This window comes from Dromaius novaehollandiae, chromosome 7, assembly GCF_036370855.1.
Source record: "Dromaius novaehollandiae isolate bDroNov1 chromosome 7, bDroNov1.hap1, whole genome shotgun sequence".
Taxonomy (NCBI): domain Eukaryota; kingdom Metazoa; phylum Chordata; class Aves; order Casuariiformes; family Dromaiidae; genus Dromaius; species Dromaius novaehollandiae.
This window is the reverse complement of record NC_088104.1, coordinates 36,674,838-36,693,435: the sequence shown is the minus strand read 5'-3', so window position 1 is coordinate 36,693,435 and position 18,598 is coordinate 36,674,838. Positions and strand designations below refer to the sequence as shown.

The following is an 18,598-nucleotide window of genomic DNA, read 5'->3' as shown; positions in this document are numbered from 1 at the left end:
GCTCAGTTATCTTTCTCGGTGTATTTTGTTTACACTCAGATGGTATCTCTCTGACGTACCTGTAACATCTTGGTGTGAATTCCTTGTCCCAGTTCAATTCCACCATGAGTCACTAGTACAGATCCATCTATATAAATATGGACGAGAGCTCCAGCCTAAAAAAAAGTCACAGAAACTTGGTGATAACTTTTGCTGCATTGAACAGAGGTGCATAAGAAAAAGAACAAGGAAAAGACAGATTTTATTCACAGGAATCAGTACACTAAGAGGGAGTGGAAATTCTCTAGCAGCCTGACAATAACAAATTCCACTGCTCTAGGAAAAGGTGGTCTTTAACCGAGCTAGTCATTATTAATGGGAGAGTTCACAGTAATTAGTTCAAACAACAGAACAGCACATTTTTCATCTTGTTAAATTGGGTGAATATGAACATTTGGCTCTAGTTATAATGCATGTGTAGCCTCAGATACTATTCCCTCCTCATCCACAATAATAAAAAGACAGAGCAGATTTTGATTCTGGTTCAAAAGTAGTTTGGACAGCAGGCAAGGTATTGATGGCCGGTCCACAAACAGGTTCAAATATCTCCTCCTACGAACATCTATAGGACTTTTCCTTTAGAACAAATAATAGCAGAGTTGTACTATTGTAATTCTGAAATCAAGGGATTAATCCTAGCCCTTTCTGTTTGCATATATTCATTCAGGATAGCAATACAGACTGATGTCCACAGTGTATAATTTTGACGGAGCAATGACATAGCTGCTCTTCCATTCTCTCTCATAGGCTGTCAAGAGAATGGCTTAGAGAACCAGATTCACTGTCCGTTCTTTTTTTGGTGCAGTCCTTTGGCAATAGATAGCTATCTTAAATAGGGGAAATGCAAGAAGCAGAAGGGAATGTAAGTAATGATTGTCCATTCATGGATAAAATCAGGAACAAATAACCTCTCTATGAATGGTGATGAAAGAAATCAATCCCATAGAAGCCACCACTCCTATGAAGAAACAAGTGGCTATGAAAGAGGACTAGAAATTCTGTAAAGAGATAATTTCTCTGCAGTGTGCAGTCAGCTTCCAACACTCAGAGAGTGAGCAATGGAGCTTGAAGTATTGTGAAATACAGTGCCTGACGGACATCTTTTTATTCATTACTAATTCTACAGAGAAATAACGGCCATGTGATCTTTTTGGTGCCAAACTGTGATACTTGCAATCAAGTAACATTTTGTTGATGTCAATTAGAATCTCAGCTGACTGAGAACAGAGTAAAAAATAAATTTATTCTCTAGGAACTAGTTCTACATTTTTGAAAAGTCAACACAATGCCTGAGCTTTATTTTGAAGGTTTAGATGAAATTTAACTACTACTTATACCTCTTATTGTCCTTTTGTATCAGATGAATTGTGATCTCTAGACTCAATGTTTCTTTACCATGAGAACATTGTTGGGTGAAATAGATAAATCTCTCTCTGAGCTCCTTCTTGATCTACAAACTCATCCAGAAAAAAATCAAGAGATGGAACAAACGACTAAGATATGAACCATGTCAGTTTAGTTTATCGTGCGTTGTACCCTCATATAGAAATAATAATTTTTGTTTGTTTATTTAATCTGAAACTCATTTTAAAGAATTTTTGGTTCAAGGCATGAATTAAAAAAAGAAAAAAAAAAAGCCAGAGCTGGAAACTTTCCCCAGAAATACCATTATCTTTGTCCACAAGAAATTCTAGTAGCAGAGGTTAACCTATCACATAGCTGGGTCTATGTGAACTTATAGGAGTGGTAATTTTTCTCACAATGGACCAGGCAATGGAAGGTTCCAGGTTCCATATTTTGACACTGATTTATTGTTATTTTGCTGGATAAAGGTAGGATGTTGGAAATCAGAAATCCAGGTTAATAGTCTTGTACTTAGTCAGCATTTATCAGCCAGATATGGTGATATTCTTTCTGAAAGGAAGTATAGTTCAGTGGATATTTTATGTTGGCCCAACCTGACATGTAGGAATTTTTCTCTCTCTCTCTTGTTCCTGCCTGGGGAGATTATATTTCCTCTCTTTTTGGAGAGAAAATTAGAGATATTATATTGTAAAGGCACCTTTTCAAAGAAGTTACCTGATGGAAATAGGATGCATTAAACCCAACAGAAAACTTCATGGGAATGATGGAAATCCCTTTCTTTTTCCAATAACTTCTCTTGTTAAATTCTTCCACCATTGCTTTCCTGCCATAATATTCAGACTTGTCCAAACATTCTTCCCAACATTTCCACAGATTCTTTGCATCAAACTCTTCATTGAAGGCAGTTAGGTTAATTCCTCTGTACATGTTTAGTTCCCTAACCTAAAACAGCAAGCAAATTTACATAGTGTTAAAAAGAAACAGGGCCTTGTATTATGACACATTATATATTATACAATGACATATCATATAATGACATATTAACATAATCAATACTTAATTATATTAAGCATAATGACATATTCCTTTCTCTAAGGAAATTGCTGCCCAAGTGGCCTGATTTTTTTTGCATACATCAGAAGTCCATGAATTCAAGTGGTCTAAGTGTGATTGCTCTATCCCACTACTAGTATCCATGAATATAAGTGGTTTCAGTGGGATTGCTCACATGAGGAAGGACTGCTCAAGGGAGAAGACTGGTAAACTCAATTCTCAGTAAGACTAAACAAAAAGCGCAGAACAACATGGAGCCAGGTGAAAAGCTCAATAGTAATGAAAGAGTAGTAGAATGGACTCCTGGTAAATCTCAAGTGGAAAGTGGGGAGATGACAGTAACGGTATATAAGGAAAACCTGGAGCAGCTCTGGGGAAGGCACGAAGTTTGGGCAAGACTTGAGGAAATTATCAAAGAGCAAAGCAAGGCTTGGGCTTGGAGGTCGCAGGTAGGTAAGTGAGAGCAAAAGTTAAAAATATTGTTTGGGCTTTGGAGATATGTCTGAAAGCTTACCTGAAAGGTGATAAGGGAGAGGGAAGTAAATGGGAGAGGAAAAAGATTCAAAGGAATAGGACATGATAGTTGCTATCCTAGGAAAGGAAAATAATTTATAAAACACAGCTTAGATATATACTGGTACATACAAAACAGGAAAAGGTTACACTGGACTGGGCAGTATGTAAGGAAAGGATAAAATCTGATGATAGGAGAGGAATGGCAACAGTTAAAAGTGTTGAGAAACTGCATCTGAAGACTGTGGAAAAGCCAGAAATGTCAGCCTGGTACTAAGATGGCAGGAGCCAGCTAACTAAACTGTTGATAGACAAAAACAGAAAAGGGAAAGGATGGACAGAAAAGATGGAAAGTCTCGTTCAGAGAAGCTGAGATTCAGGTGATGGCTGAACATACACAGATGCATGAAACTGGACACACAGCGAAAGAGATTACACTATTTGACTGGAGTTGGTCATACCAACGGCACTCATCAAACATCTTGGAACAGATTCTTGGCCAGGTTTTTCTACTGTTATTGGTATTATATGAAGTATTGTTCCATGGAGGCAGAGGTGCTGAATAAAGTACCATTCAGCCCAAGTAACATTGACAGATCTGGCCCTATAAGAACAGGCTTAAGCAGAAGGAGCTTGCAATAGCTAGCTCCCAGAATTCTGTTATGCCATGTTTTATTTGGTAATCTTAGTTTTTACCTTCTCATGTGGTAGGCCAGTCTGGGTTGCCACAGCCACAATACAGGTCTCCTCAAACAGACCTGCCTGAGGAAACCCAAATCCTCGGAAAGCAGTGTTAGAAGGCAAATTAGTTTTGCAGGCATGGCCCCTGACTCGAAGATTGGGGATGTTATATGCGTTGTCCACTTTCAACACAATATACTCAATCACCTGTAGTAAGAGAAGAGATTACAGTTGTTCAGATGGTTCCATTTCCTTTAAAAAGACAACGAAACCTGTGATAGACACTCAAGAGACCAATGAGACATAGACACTTTAAGGTGGAGCAGAACTACACTAAGGAGGCCTGTTGCTCTTCTGTTGCCTACACTAATGTAAATAAAAAGAAACTGCATTTAAGTCAGTGGAATTACAATAGCATAAATAAGCATTACTGAAGGAAGAATCAGACCTTCAATTTGGGGGAAGTGAAAGAACAACTTTATAATAATATGCTACCTAATAAAACTTCTGTCTTGGGCATGTTTCACTGAACTTATAAATCTGAATTTCCTATGTCCAATATTCCCTGACAGTAGATATTGTACCTCCTTAATGGGATTCTGTAATCCACATCTGGGTTACAGATGCATTTCTACTTCAGGCAGGTGAGAGATGTACTTAACAAGAACAGACACATCCTTAATAGAAACAATTTGGGACAAAGAGCTTTTATTTTCATTTTGTGACCAGTGAGGTCAGTATAAGTGGTATCAGTGAAGGAGGACTTACCAACTCAGATTCATCTTTTGTACAGCCACCATTTATATAACACTGAAAATCTGCTGCTATGATTCTACCATCATTCATGAATCCAACCTGCAATACATCAACCAATACATTTGTGTTTTTTTCTCTGATTTATTTCAAACTTCTTTTTATAAATAAGCTAATCAGCTTACAAATGCAGTATGAGGTTCAGACTACAGGGAATTTTACCACTGAACTGGAAAAAAGATCTGCATGGATTTCTGACTACAGAATGGTATCACTTTGGAGCTGAATACGCAAATCAGGAGCAAAATACTTATGAATACTTATGAAAGCCACAAATCATCAGAGTATCTCAGCTGTCCACTAAACTATTTTCCCACCTGGATGTTCACTATACTTCTACTCACACTGAATCTGAGAAGCTTGTTCACCATTGTTTTTCATATGAATGGAGACCAGAGGGAGGATGACAAGATCACTAAAGAAAATACTAAGCAAGATAGTGCTTCCACTACTTACTGACAAGTTCCATTTGTAATCACCTTTCATCCAGATAACTGCTTAGATAGTATGATAACATGAGCCAAAACTGCATATATTTTACAGACGACATGCTTAGAAATAGCCACCAAATTTAAAATAATTCTAGTTCTGGTTCTTTCTCCTTCAACTTTAAAAAATTGTAGTATATGTTTGTATATTTTAATAGTTTATATAATAACATTTAAAAGGGAACAATCATATAAAATTGTGAAATAACTGGGGCCCAAATTGTTAAATGATGTAAACTAGTTCAGCTCCATCAGGATTAAGGGTAGGAAAACAAAAGATAATGAATATTACTGCTGGCTAAAAAAACCTGCATGGCTGCATGGATAGGATGAGAGATGGGACTGACAGAGACAAGTGGTTTATGCTTAAAATAGTTAAGCAGTTCATGCAGTTTTTGCAGTAATTGCATCTAGGTAAAGGAAACGTTAGGGCTGGGATTAGATTTAGGATTTGAGAGATCAAAGTCAACATCCCTTCTCCTCCAAAATTGTAACCATTATCCTAATTTTAGGAAAAACCCAGGAAGTTATAGCTACACAAAAAATATGAACTATAAATCTGTGGAGGGTTATAGAAAATTCATCAGAAAGGATAATTCCTTCTTTCTTTCTCCAAAAGCATGACCTTAGCCATCACTCATTCCTAATTTTCATCCTAGCTTCAAGATACCAAAATAATGAATAAAGGCACCTGAATTAACATAATTAATTAATTGCTGCTTCCAACTAAGGCCATACCTAAGTACCAAGCTCCATTTGTCAGGAAAATAAACTCTCCACTGTTTCTTTCCTCCAAGGACCCTCAGGTAACTAAAAACTGAAACTAAGGTAAACAAACTTTTACCACTTTCAGTAGCTTTGGGATTCATAGACAATTCATCGAGAAAATAAAATGTTTATGTCTACTTCTGCCTCTCCTAGCACTAACCATAGTCTCAGAGATCCCTGGTTAACAAGGATCTCCACTGAAAGGAACCATAAGCCATATGCCCCTTCCAACACCACCTCAACAAAGCTTGCAGCCTATACAGTTTTTTGTTAGAAATACTACTCTTCTTCACTTCTTTTGCAAAACCCAACCCTCACTCTCATTACAAAAATAGCCTTAGTAATTCCTGAGTAAAAAGTATTTGCTCCAAACTAAACATAAAGCATATATCCCATTCAAGAGCAATCTTCCTTCTAGCACAGAGGTTCATGAAAGACCATGTAAAAAACTCAAACTCCACGCTTCATTTTTTCCAACATCCTAACCCTAAGTTTGAGACTACTCTAGTAAGCAATAGCTGCACTAAAACTAAACATAAAGCATACCTCCTTTCCCAATATCTAATCTCCTCCAAGCTCAGATGCCTATGTAACTTAGGAAATCAAACTCCAGAATACTAGTTCTCAAACACTGTGACCTTATTCTTCCCCTAGCTTTTAGATTCCCCAGGTAGCCAGTATGCATACAGAGTTTTTCAAAAGCTAGAATTTCCACCAGATGATCTTACTGCTATTGTCTTTACATGACTTGGCAAGGTCATCTTTGCTTCTTTTCTTTAACATACCTCTAATGCTAAGCTTGGGCTAAGCAATTCTTGATGAATGACATCTAAATCAAAAGTTCAAAATATATGCCAAATATAAGGAGTATGGGACAGGACCTACTATCAGTCCTCATCATAGCTTAAAAGGTCTCTGTGAGATTTAGCAAGAAGCCAAAGTCATCTCGCTTTCATTTCCCTGGGAAAATAGAAGGGGACATTGTCATCCCCTAACCCAAATCTAAATCTATAGTAGGGATTCTCAGTTAAAAGGTAACTTAGCCAAAATAAAACATGAGCCAAATGCTGTCTCTCCAAGACAGCTATCATAGTACTGCAGGGGCCTGTGCAAGGATAAGAAATCACACTTTTTATTCAAACCCTAACCCTACGCTTAGAAGTAGAGGCAATTAATTCCTTCAGCAAAACTAAACATAAGCCAGGAGCCCCTGTCAAGTGCAGCCCTCATCCTACCTTTGGTATCTGTGCAAGACTCAGGAAAGAACCAAGATTCTCATTTCTTCTTCTTCCCAAACTTCACTGTAATGCTAATAATGCCTGCAAATTAGCTTTAGAAATACCTGGTAGCCAGTATCTTTGACAAATTTAAACATAAGACTTCCATTCCTGCTTTACACCCTTCCCAGATGCCTATGAAATACTCAGGGAGAAAACAGACATCTCAGCCCTTGTTTTCTTCACTTTATCTCTAACTTTACCCCCTAATGCTACCCTCAATGATACCCAGGTAATGAATAGCTGCACAAAACTAAATATAAGCCTTCTCCTTCTATAAAAATGAAGCTTATCAGGATTTTGAAGTTCACAGAAGATTAAGCAATCACTTTCCATCCCTTCTTTTCCTAATCCCTATCTATATCTGCAACCTAAATCGTAATACTAATAATGCCCCTTTTATCAATATCGGCCAATAACCTACCAATAAGCAGAAATTAAAATAAACAGTTCATCGCTTACAACATCAACCTTCATCTCAGATTGAGGAAGAAACTATAATCTTTATATTAGGCTTATCTTCAGATGTGTCTGTGTAACAACTATGTGAAATACCCCAGCCTGGATTGTTGACACACATAAACATATGCAATACTAGGACCTGTGACCTCTACAAGACTGAGAAAGAAACCAAAATTCTCTTTTCCAGTTTTTCTCTAGCCACAATCCTAATATTATTCCTTGTATAAAACATATATATATATATGTATGTATGTGATGTATATATGCTGTAGAAACTCTTCACTTAACTGCACTAGCCTTAGTTCCTGAAGTCTTTGCAAGGTTCAGTAAGAAACAAACTGCTCAACCATTTTCCCCCAAACAACATTCCTAGCCCTAACCACATATTTTATCCTAGATTCAACCGTAATCAGGTAATGGATATCCAGAAGAATATGAAATGCATATGCTATTGACATCTGTCTGTCCTAACCCCCTTCTTTGTGCTGTGGTTAATACAAGATTCAATAAGTGAAACTTCCTTCCTTCTTTTCCCAAATTTCAGTTTGAAACCTAGTCTAACCATAACCATAATCTAATAGCATCATCTCAGGACTCATGCAAGGTTGACATTAGGGTTAGGATTTCAGAAGAGGAGACTGGTTTCATGCTGTGTCTTGCTGATCAATAAAATGATGATGATTTGCCTCAGATGAAACTATTACCCAGTAATTCAGCAAAGTATCCTCTCCTCTCACTCACTTTATATTTTCCAAAGAAAGGGTGCCGTCCACCAGTGATTAACATATCCATATTTCTTTCAAGGACAAAACGAACTGGACGCCCAGTCCTAAAGTGAACATAAAAAAAATCCACTTTTATTACAGCCTATCCTTGCAGATCACAAAGATGTTATATGGCTAACCTCTTAGCGATGACAGTGGTGACATGTTTTAGGATGAAAAGCACTTTCACTAAATATCTAGAAGAAATTCAAACCATTGTGCCTGGGAAAGGCCTGAACGGTTGGAATTTGTACGGATCATCTCTGAGAGAAAATGCATGGAGGCCTTTGTTTTGGCTATCTCATAGTAAGTGAATTCCATCGTCAAAAGCCCAGACTTTCAAGCCTCTATCCAAGACTTACTGCCAAAGAGAGAAGACAGACAATGTATTCAAGCCAACTCCCCAGTAGGGTTCAGGATTGAAGTTTGCTTTTAATTCAGTCTTGCCATCTCTAATTTGTTTCAGTTAAATCACTGAAAAGGACTTACTTGTTGGCTGCCACTGCTGCAATTACAGCAAAGAAAGAAGGTTTGGTAATCTTCCCCCCAAAGGCTCCACCAACACGTTTCACGTGGCACATAATCTTATTGGACTGGAGGCTTAAAGCTGAAGCCACTAATTCCTGCAAAAGTGAACATCCAAGATTTTATTGAAGATTGTCATTTGCCTACCAAAGTACATTAAAAAATGCCTATTTTCTGTGGCTAACCATATATTAGAAGCTAACAGGCCTAAGAATCACAAGCAGAAAAATGGAGTTGCTACAAATACAAAAGTTTACTTCAAATAAGTGAAGATAATGAAAGCACAATCTAGTGGAAAGTAGATATGGAACAACAGCTCCATAAACTACTTTGATGATCTGATTCCAGACATAATAATCTCTATCTAGAACTGCACATTGCATCTGCAGCTAGATATAAAGCATCCACTAAAATACCAAGCTGAATGGAATGGAGTGATTGTTTACAGCACACAGGAGGGTAAAGCTAAAATACTGATAAACCACTGCATCCTGAAAATACCTCCTCAGACAGAGCTGCCAGAGATGCAAATAGAGGCTTGACTGAAAAAGTTGTTCAGGATCAGACTTGCACAGCTGACAGGAAAAGCTTAAAAAATTGCAAGCCAGCAATCAACTGTAAAAGATAATCCTAAACATGTAGAAATTAACATATATTCATTGGAAATGTTTATTCTGCAGGCCCAGAATTCAATCCTGCTCTCAGCTAGGATCTGTTAACCTTTTTCAACATTATTTCATATAATTCATATGTTATCATTATTTACATACTTATTCATCATTATTTACACACATGGCCCCATCACCATCAACAGAATGACTTATATGAGCAATGCAACTCTTTTTAAAGCTGAAGGCACTCATTCCTGCAAAAAGTGAATGTCCAATTCATGCTTCATGCTTGGAGTTGAAGATTCTCACGGATTTTAGCAGGCTTTGGCCAGTATATCTGAGACAGAGACAGAATTAGGCTTTTCTCAAAAAAAAAATCAGAGCTCTATTGTCTATCCTTTGTCCATCCTATAGTTATATTGCTTATTATGTCCACACTGGACTGGATAGCACAAATAGCATCCTGCTCAGAAGACCCGCTGTTGCATTCAATTTCATCATTAGTGTAGCTGGGCCTCTTATTTTTACAACAAGATCCAAATTAATTCATCTGAATTGGCAAAACCATTAGGGAGTTTCAAGAGAAGCACAGAAGCCCGAAAGTAACACTCTTCACAAGGCCACGTAGTTCAGCTTTAAGGTTACTTAGGAAGGGAAGAAACAGGTATCATTAATGCTTTGTTTTACCTGTACATCTGTTACATGCTGAGCTGACACATATACATCCATTTCTTTATCCTCCACCCTTGGAATAACAAGCACACTGTTCGTCTCCAGATAAAAATGCTCCTGTCCTCCGATATGCAATTCACCTGTACATTTATAATTACAGGAAAATCTAAGCTGGGTTTCATAATCAAATGAACAGGGAGGGAATTTATATATGCCTATATATGTAGGCTGTAAACAGGGAAAAAGAGTTTCACACAGAAGAAAAATAGTTTCATTTATTTCTGATTTCTTTGTATGTCATGTTTACACCTTGTGAGACCACACGTTTATTAGGAGGTAATTAGTTTGTTATATCATCTAATGCTTACATAACTTTTTTTTCCTCAAGACCAGTATCAGTTTAATGTCTGATACCTTTTCCCCTTCAGGAGGCTACATCTCATCTATATAACAGGATTATAATCTATCCTCTTCTGAATCACTCCGTGAAGGAAAACACAACTTTTCTTGTCCTTTCTTTCCTATCCTCTTCACACCAGTATGCCCTTTGCCCAGTGCCCTTTGTTCAACTCAGTCTTGACACTTTCCTTTTGTACAGTTCTCCTTATAGAGCGGAAAATCAGTTAGCACAACACAGTACAGCAAAAAACCTAATTCTGTCAATTCTCTGTATGATCTTAACTTTATGCTATTCTTGGGTCTAACAATATTTCTGTAGCAGTTATTCCTGAAACACATGTTTCTGCAAAATACTGCCGAAGTAGCACAGATCAGAACTGAAGCCACTAGAGGGTGACATGACCTTTGATCAGGAACAGCTAGAAAAAGTCCATGAGAGCAGAAAAAAAAAATCAGAGGTCATGGACCTACATGGAGAGACTGACCAAACTGAGGTGGCCCAGCCTAAATAAGAGAAGGACGATACGAATCTCGAAATACGTAGAATGCTGCTGCTAAAAGGAAGAGAACAATCTTTGCTATGTGTTCACAGCAAACAGAACAAGAAGCACAGTAGTACTTAACTTGCAGCCAATTCAGTTAGCTGTAAGGAAAACTCTTCTAATGATAGTCATGCTGAAGCACTGGAATAATCTGGGGAGGTTGTAGAGTCTTCATGACTGGAGGTCTCCAAGAACAAATTAGATAAACTCAATTGTTCTTTCAAGAATGACGCAGATAGAATTGATATTGGAAAAGGAAAAGGGACAACAAGAAGGGCTTCTTCAAATACATCAGTAGCAAAAGGAAGACTAAGGAAAATGCGGGCCCACTGCTGAATGAGGTGAGTGCCCTGGTGACAAAGGATGCAGAGAAGGCAGAGCTATTGAATGCCTTCTTTGCTTCAGTCTTTACTGCTAAAACCAGCCCTCAGGAATTCCAGACCCTGGAGACAAGAGAGAAAGTCTGAAGAAAGGAATACTTTCCCTTGGTCGAGGAGGATTGGGTTAGAGATCATTTAGGCAAACTTGACACCCACATATCCATAGGCCCCAATGGGATGCACCCACGAGTGCTGAGGGAGCTGGTGGATGTTATTGCTAGGCCACTCTCCATCATCTTTGAAAGGTCATGGAGAACAGGAGAGGTGGCTGAGGACTGGAAGAAAGCCAATGTCACTCTAGTCTTCAAAAAGGCAAGGGCGATGACCCAGGAAACTAGAGGCCAGTCAGCCTCACCTCCATCCCTGGAAAGGTGACGGAGCAGCTCATCCTGGATGTCTTCTCTAAGCATGTGGAGCAAAAGAAGGTGATCAGGAGTAGTCAGCATGGATTCACAAATGGGAAATCATGCTTAGCCAATCTGATAGCCTTCTATGATGGAATGACTGGCTGGGCAGATGAGGGGAGAGCAATGGATGTTGTCTACCTTGACTTCAGTGAGGCTTTCAACAGGACTGGCCGTCAAGCTGCAAGGATTATGCAGGTGGAATTGTGGAGGATAGACTGTACAGACAATATCAAACTGGTAAGGGCTGCAAGGCCTTTAAAGGACTGGTTCAGATTTCAAAGTGATTTTTCTGTACTGGAGAAATGGTCTAAAATCAATGGGATAAAATTCAGTACAGGTACCTGCCAGTATTTAAAGCACTCCTGGACAAGATCTAAGCAGAGATTACACGGGAGCTCAACTTGACTGTATATCAACAATTAATACTGCCACGACAATCCTAATCTCATTCTGCAGTACTAATGTTATATAAAATTTCTTGGAGACTGCTTGGCATTGGTGAAGCCTCACCTGAAATATTACCCTAATGAATTTGGATGTAGTAAAATTAGAGAGAATTGAGATAGGATCAGTAACAATGATAAAGGTTACCAAACATTACCTGTGAGGAAAAGATGAGAGGACTTTGTTTAGAGGATTAATCTTTAAAGTTTGCAGGAAGGGGGACTTGGGTTAGGTTTCAGAATAAAATGCATACTAATGGTAAGGACAGTTAAGCTCTAGAACCAGCTACAACAGGAGGCTGTGGAATATTCTTCACTGAGGGTTTTTAAGCACAGGTCTGATACCCATGCACAGGGTATGGTCTGGTGGTACTGGATTCCATTTAATGTTTGAAGATTGTGGATTTGATGACTGTGCGAGTGTTCCTCCAGAACAGTATACTACAATCCCCTTCTTTCTGGAGTTAGTCCTAAGTCAAGCAGTCAGTTTAAAAATGGATAGGTTAAGTTAGCTAATACCCATAAAACAAAGCGTTATTTAGCTTTAATGTTTGACCTAAGAGTAGGGCACTTCATTTGAGTTAGCTGATTTCTAAGACAAGGAAATGATAGAATTTAGTCAACATGAGCTAGCAGGTGTTAACTAATCTTCAATTAAACTTGTCCATTTCATCTCCCTTCCTAGTGAAGAAAAAAAAAAATCAGAGTAACTTTTGTTGAGAAGAGAATAGAAATTTAAATTCAACCACCAGCTGGAAGTAGTCAGATTCTGAACTAGCAGGACTCCTCCCCTCTCCCATCTCATGCACTGCATGTATGAACTACCTTCTGTGATTTCATCAGCAGACTTAAATCCTTTTTCAATATCTCCTTTTTCTATTTTTCTTTCTTCAGTAATGTATGAATTATGTTTTATTGCATCCTGCAGAAAGAAGAAAAACCCACACATCAATTGTAATTCAGACAGTCGGATCGTTTTTATATAGCACACTCATTCACCAACCATCCAGTCAGAAGGACAGATGGTGGTAGCTAGGTATTAGAAAGAGCAGGACAATTCTTCCCCTTCAACCACCAAAGAGAGCTTCTGTTGTTTCCTTTTTCATAGTTCATGTCATGCTCTCTTTCCCCCAGACTAGAAATACTAAATGTCTGTTAATGACAATCATAGCCTTTGAAAAGCAGAATGCTTGCTGCTAAAAACCTCCCAGACTTAAAAATGTTCAGAATATGGATGCAGGACGTGTGATTCCAGAACTTCTGCAAACATAAGCTCTCAAATTTAATTCTATACCGACCTTCTCCTGCTGGGAATTTGAATCCCAGAGTCTTGAAAATGCTCACTTAAAACTTTCCAAATATTCTTTAGCAGAGTGTCAATCTCATCCTCGGTCTACAAAGATCAGTCTCTGACACACTGGATGAATAGGTATCTACTAAGCAAAGTTTTATGCTTCAAAAAATAAAACTTCGGAGGAAGTCTATACACTTTTTAGTCATCATCTTGAAAACAAATAAACTCACATCTCATGCCAAAGAAAAGATAATCCAAATCCTGGCAGAGATGTGCACAAGGAGATAAACAGTGAATGAGATGACTTAAGAGCTTTACCAGACAAGAAGGAAGAGACAGATTGTTACCTCAATGGTCAGAATTGGCTCCAGATCTTCATACACTATCTTCACCTTTTCAGCGCCTTGCTTTGCCTGAGTCACTGACTCTGCAACCACAGCACAGATTATCTGACCAGCACAAATCACCTGCAACAGACCAACATATTACTCAAGGAAAAAGTGTAGGAGTTGTTACCTTCCTGTACAAAAAAGTGTGTCTTGTGGGAATAGGTTACACTCATTTCTATTCTATTATTATCCCAGTGCAGACCTATTTTCATTAGATGTGAAATGCCACTAGCATCCCTCATCTGCTGCAATGTTTCCAGCATTAGGAATGCTGCTGACATCAGCAGTCATGAACATTTTCCATGTGTCTGTCCTGAGGTGGCCAGGTAGTGTACTAAGTAAAACATCCTCTGGCACAGACTGCTTTCCTTGTTTCTGCTAGAAAAAGAAGGAATATCAGACAGGAAAGAGAATAGAGGTAAGAGCAACACACTAGGAATTATGCTTGCCCCTTTCTAAACACCAGGCTACAGCATCACTTGTGATGGAGACATAAGGCCTGGGACATTCTGTATGGTGATGCAGGCTTCATTTCTTAGCTCTGCTGATATTCAACATTAAGACAAAAAGTGCTGCCTCCCATTGCCATATTCTCATGTATAAACTGGCAATTAATTTCATATTGAATCCAGCTGGGAAAAATCTCACTATTTCTCATCCTCAAAAGTCTCAAATGCCATGCCTAGTTCATCTTTTCTCAGAAGTCACAGCAGTCACTCATTTAACAAGCACTAAAGAATCACTGATGATTCATTTAAAACCCAAGTGATTTAAGGGAACTTTTTCTGTCTTTCTCATTGGGAATGTTAATTCCGTACAGCCCAGCCTGCCCGGTACTGCACTAATAGCTCTTACAATCATTCTCTTTTCATTGCAACAAAGACAGTAGTTGCAAAATCACTTTCCTTTTTCAACTGAAGCAAAATGTGCAGTCATGCAACCAGAAGCAAGAAATACCTTGTCTTCTGCAAATGCTTGCTCATCATTGCCATTTTCTCCTGGAACATCTCTTGCTGTCACCACATCAACCACTCCTGCCACCTGAAGGGCCTCTGATGCATCAATTGATCTGGAAAGTAGAGCATACACATAAATGAATACAGTACATGGTACAAACATCTCTAGTGTAAGCAATTCCATGAACTTCAGGACAGAACCATAATCCACTTGATATTCTGAACAAAGATCTTTTCACATAGAAGAAGTGGAAAAGTGTTGATTAGCACATTCAGAAAAAAATAAGTAGAAAGCACGAGCATCTGTGTGTGAATAGCATAAAATAGCTCCTTAAATTCTACTCCCAGTACATTCAAGATGTAAGAATATATTTTCTTTCTACACTTTTTGTACTGAAAGGGGTGAATGCATTAACATGGACTCTTCTGTCCATATCTGACACCATCTAAAGCACACAGAAAGGTAATTCTTACATCATTTCTAATACATACCTCATAATGTGGCCAAATCAGAGGATAAGAATAAAAAACAGTCTTAATATACTTATGTGCATATATTGCTTGCAACACAAGCATTCAAATTTAAACACCCAAACCTCCTGCATTTGCTGTCATGGGCCCTTCTCTTCCAATATAAACATAATTCATATGAACAGCGATGAGCTGTACAATGAAACTGTCCTGCAAATTCAGTCAACTTCAAATGGTAATGGAGGTGAGGAAGACTCTGTGATACAGCTAACAGACCGTCTGGAAAACTGGGAATTGAGACACTGTCTGCTACTTAGTCTGTGATAGTAAGCAGCTACTGTATATGAGATGTGTCAATAGATGCATGCTTTCTTGTTTCAGTCAATAAAGCCACGCATTTAAAAAACAAAAACAAAAAACAAAACTTATTTTCTTTCTATGAATTACTGTCTCAGGCACCTCTTCTCCTTTCCAACCCCAACTTGATGAAACGAATGAAGGTGCTTAATTAGAATGATGGAAATGTGCTGGAAATATGAGGTGAATCATGCAAATGGCCTCATATTATAATATTTCTCTGATTGATAGTTTTTTCTTACTCACATAATCTTTGCATGGGCTTTAATACTGGTGACCACAGCCAGTGAAAGTTCTCCATCAACTGGACGAATGTCATCAATGTAAAGTGCTTCACCAGTGGCGTGCTTAATACCAGACTGGTGCATGATGGGACGTCCCACAGGATCTTCTGGAGACTGTCCGGGATCAACATCCTGCAAAATAGGAATGTGTTATCCTCAAGCCAGAATAATAATTATACAAAGCCTTACTCACAAACACTTTCTGAGATAATTTTGTGATTATTAAATCCATGCGGAAACCATCTAGATTTTATGACGATATTCACGGGCAACATTTGAAAGCACTAGTTCCATTTTTAGAATCTGTGGTATACTGGCACCAATGTGTCCTGATTAAGGTCAGAAAAAAAAATCTACTGTATTAGATACTATTCACATCTCTGGTAAATGGCATTCTCTTCCTCAGAAAGACCACAACATATAAATCAAAAAAGCAAGAAAAAGAGAGGTAAGAGGGACAAAATGACTTGTCCACACAGCGGAACTGTGGCAGACAAAGTACAGCTGAAGTCTGAGTGAATATCAGCTAACCTGTTAGCTAACCAGTCTGCTGGGAGCATACTGCTTCTCATAGCATCCTTCAGAAAAGAGTTTACCATCACCACTGCTTTAAAGAAACCATATTTCATACTGTTTACTTTGGAGAAAACAGTATGTGAAACCAAGGCTATATTCAGGGATCACTATAACTCCTTGTCCATTTTTCTAAAGAGACGGATAAATGAACACTCTTGCCAGTGTTGACTAAACTAAAAAACATTTTCATCCAAGCTTCTGCTTATTAAATCCCCATCAACAGTCCTGTCTATTACTTCAAAGACAGCCTTAAATTGAAAGAATTTCAGACACACGTAATGAAAACATGGCTTTGGTGCTCTCTATTGTTCAATTGCTGAGAATACATTTCACATCAACTTGAAATAGACTATTACTAGGGGCAGTTGAAAATCTTCCAACAATTATGTTTTGGCTGGGCTTTGGCTGAGTAAAAAGTTCTCTGTAAAACATACATTTCTCCTTAAAAAGAGGTCAATCTATCATAGGAGAACAAAACAAATTATTGGTTGAAGGAAGTGCTGAAAGGTTTTGGTGGAAAACTGATGAGAAGAAGCAAAAGTTTGATGTTTAATGGTTTTTAATTTTCCAACAAAACAAACATTTGCATGAAAATTCTTGATGAAATATAAAAATGCTTTTTTATTGAAATCTTCTACTGAACAAACTTTTTCACGTGCCAACCAGCCCTCCCCTTCATATTGTAGCTTTGTAAATGAATCGTTAAGGCTTGAACTATCACAGTGATGCTGCAGCAGGTTGCTCCATTTATTTTTACTGAGGCCCACTGGATAGTTTAACTGAGATCAGTAAATCTCACTGAGGTCTGGCTTAGCTGAAAGCTGTGCCCTCTTTCAGCTATGTCAGGATAGCCAGATGCCACCCAACACCCTAAGTGCATCTGCACCCTGAGAAACCAAGAACTTTATTAAATAAATAAATAAATAAAAGATTTCCCACTGAGTCAACTGTTTAAGCAGCTTCATATTACAATTAGTGGTGACTTAGGAATGAAAAGTTAACAGGGCACAATACTCATTAAGATAGAGAGTCTGTGGCAGTCCCAGCTACAAACACACCTCACCTGATAGACTTGGACCCCCTGAGGAATACCACTTTGTATCACTCCCAAGGCACTCTTCTGCTCCTCTGAGAGCTCAGCGTACCTGAAGGGATACTGAGAGAAAGGTGATGTCAGACCTTATTTCTAAAACTAAGCCCTTCTCTTCACGTGTTTTGAAATAAAACTTTAAAGCACTTTTACCCTTCCTTCTCTCATGCCCAGATCTTTAAAAAAGTGGAGATTTTCTGCAGCCCAGATGCTGCTGTGGGTATGCAATGCTTGCCTGGTGCTTACCATTTGATGTAAACCATTTAACACTTCCAGGTAAAATCTGAAAAGGAAGCTGACAAGCAGAGTCCTTCTGTATTCAACTTTCCCACCCAGAGCCGATGTAGAGGGAGAAATTTCCTCAAGCACTAGTTTGCAAGCTTCGCAGAGCAACTGATCATTCCATTGCCTGGCAGAAAAATAGACTGGCATGAGGAGACATTTCTATAAATAACATGCAGCTAAAGCTAATGTGAAGTATGCTGAAAGTAGTAAGTGAATCAGCACAAGGTGTATCAAGAAATAACCTATTGTTAGTGCAGGCCTGACAAGTAGAGGTTGTGAGAGGCTGATGCTGCGACTCCCACTGACAGAATCCAACAGACACCATACATCACACCATGCCTCCTGCTTTTCGGTTAAATACATTAAAACATCCAGTACCTTCCTATAAGCTTCCTGCTGGACTTTCTTGCGCTGACTACAGTTGAGCCAATGCCTCCATATAAAACACTCAGATCTACAATGGTGTCTGTGCCTGGACTGAAGAGGACACGCATTCCAGAATTCACTATGGATAGAGCATTTTTCCGACGTTCAGCCTGTCTAAAGGCCGAAATAAAGTCATCCTAATAAGAAAAAAGGCAAGGAAAAATTCCATCAATGGCAGAAACTGACCTTATTAAAAAAAAAAGAAAAAGACCAAAAGATCCTACTATTTTTTGTATTTTGGTTGTTCCCATTGCCCAAAGAAACATTT

The 18,598-nt window shown here is 38.4% G+C and overlaps 1 protein-coding gene across 3 annotated transcripts in view; it reads right to left on the bottom strand.

Moving 5' to 3' along the window:
- Positions 1–18,598, bottom strand: part of LOC112986459 (aldehyde oxidase 3-like) — a 51,349-nt gene that overhangs the window by 12,162 nt on the left and 20,589 nt on the right. For all 3 annotated transcript variants that reach the window (XM_026105776.2, XM_064515178.1, XM_064515179.1), the window contains 14 exons: positions 18,283–18,467; positions 17,866–18,028; positions 17,593–17,685; positions 15,916–16,085; positions 14,843–14,954; positions 13,844–13,963; positions 13,028–13,124; positions 10,047–10,171; positions 8,713–8,846; positions 8,201–8,288; positions 4,420–4,506; positions 3,667–3,858; positions 2,119–2,346; positions 60–155 (listed from right to left, as the gene is read on the bottom strand). In XM_026105776.2, the coding sequence (XP_025961561.2) occupies positions 60–155; positions 2,119–2,346; positions 3,667–3,858; positions 4,420–4,506; positions 8,201–8,288; positions 8,713–8,846; positions 10,047–10,171; positions 13,028–13,124; positions 13,844–13,963; positions 14,843–14,954; positions 15,916–16,085; positions 17,593–17,685; positions 17,866–18,028; positions 18,283–18,467 (1,890 nt within the window). The remainder of the gene's footprint in view (positions 1–59; positions 156–2,118; positions 2,347–3,666; positions 3,859–4,419; positions 4,507–8,200; positions 8,289–8,712; positions 8,847–10,046; positions 10,172–13,027; positions 13,125–13,843; positions 13,964–14,842; positions 14,955–15,915; positions 16,086–17,592; positions 17,686–17,865; positions 18,029–18,282; positions 18,468–18,598) is intronic.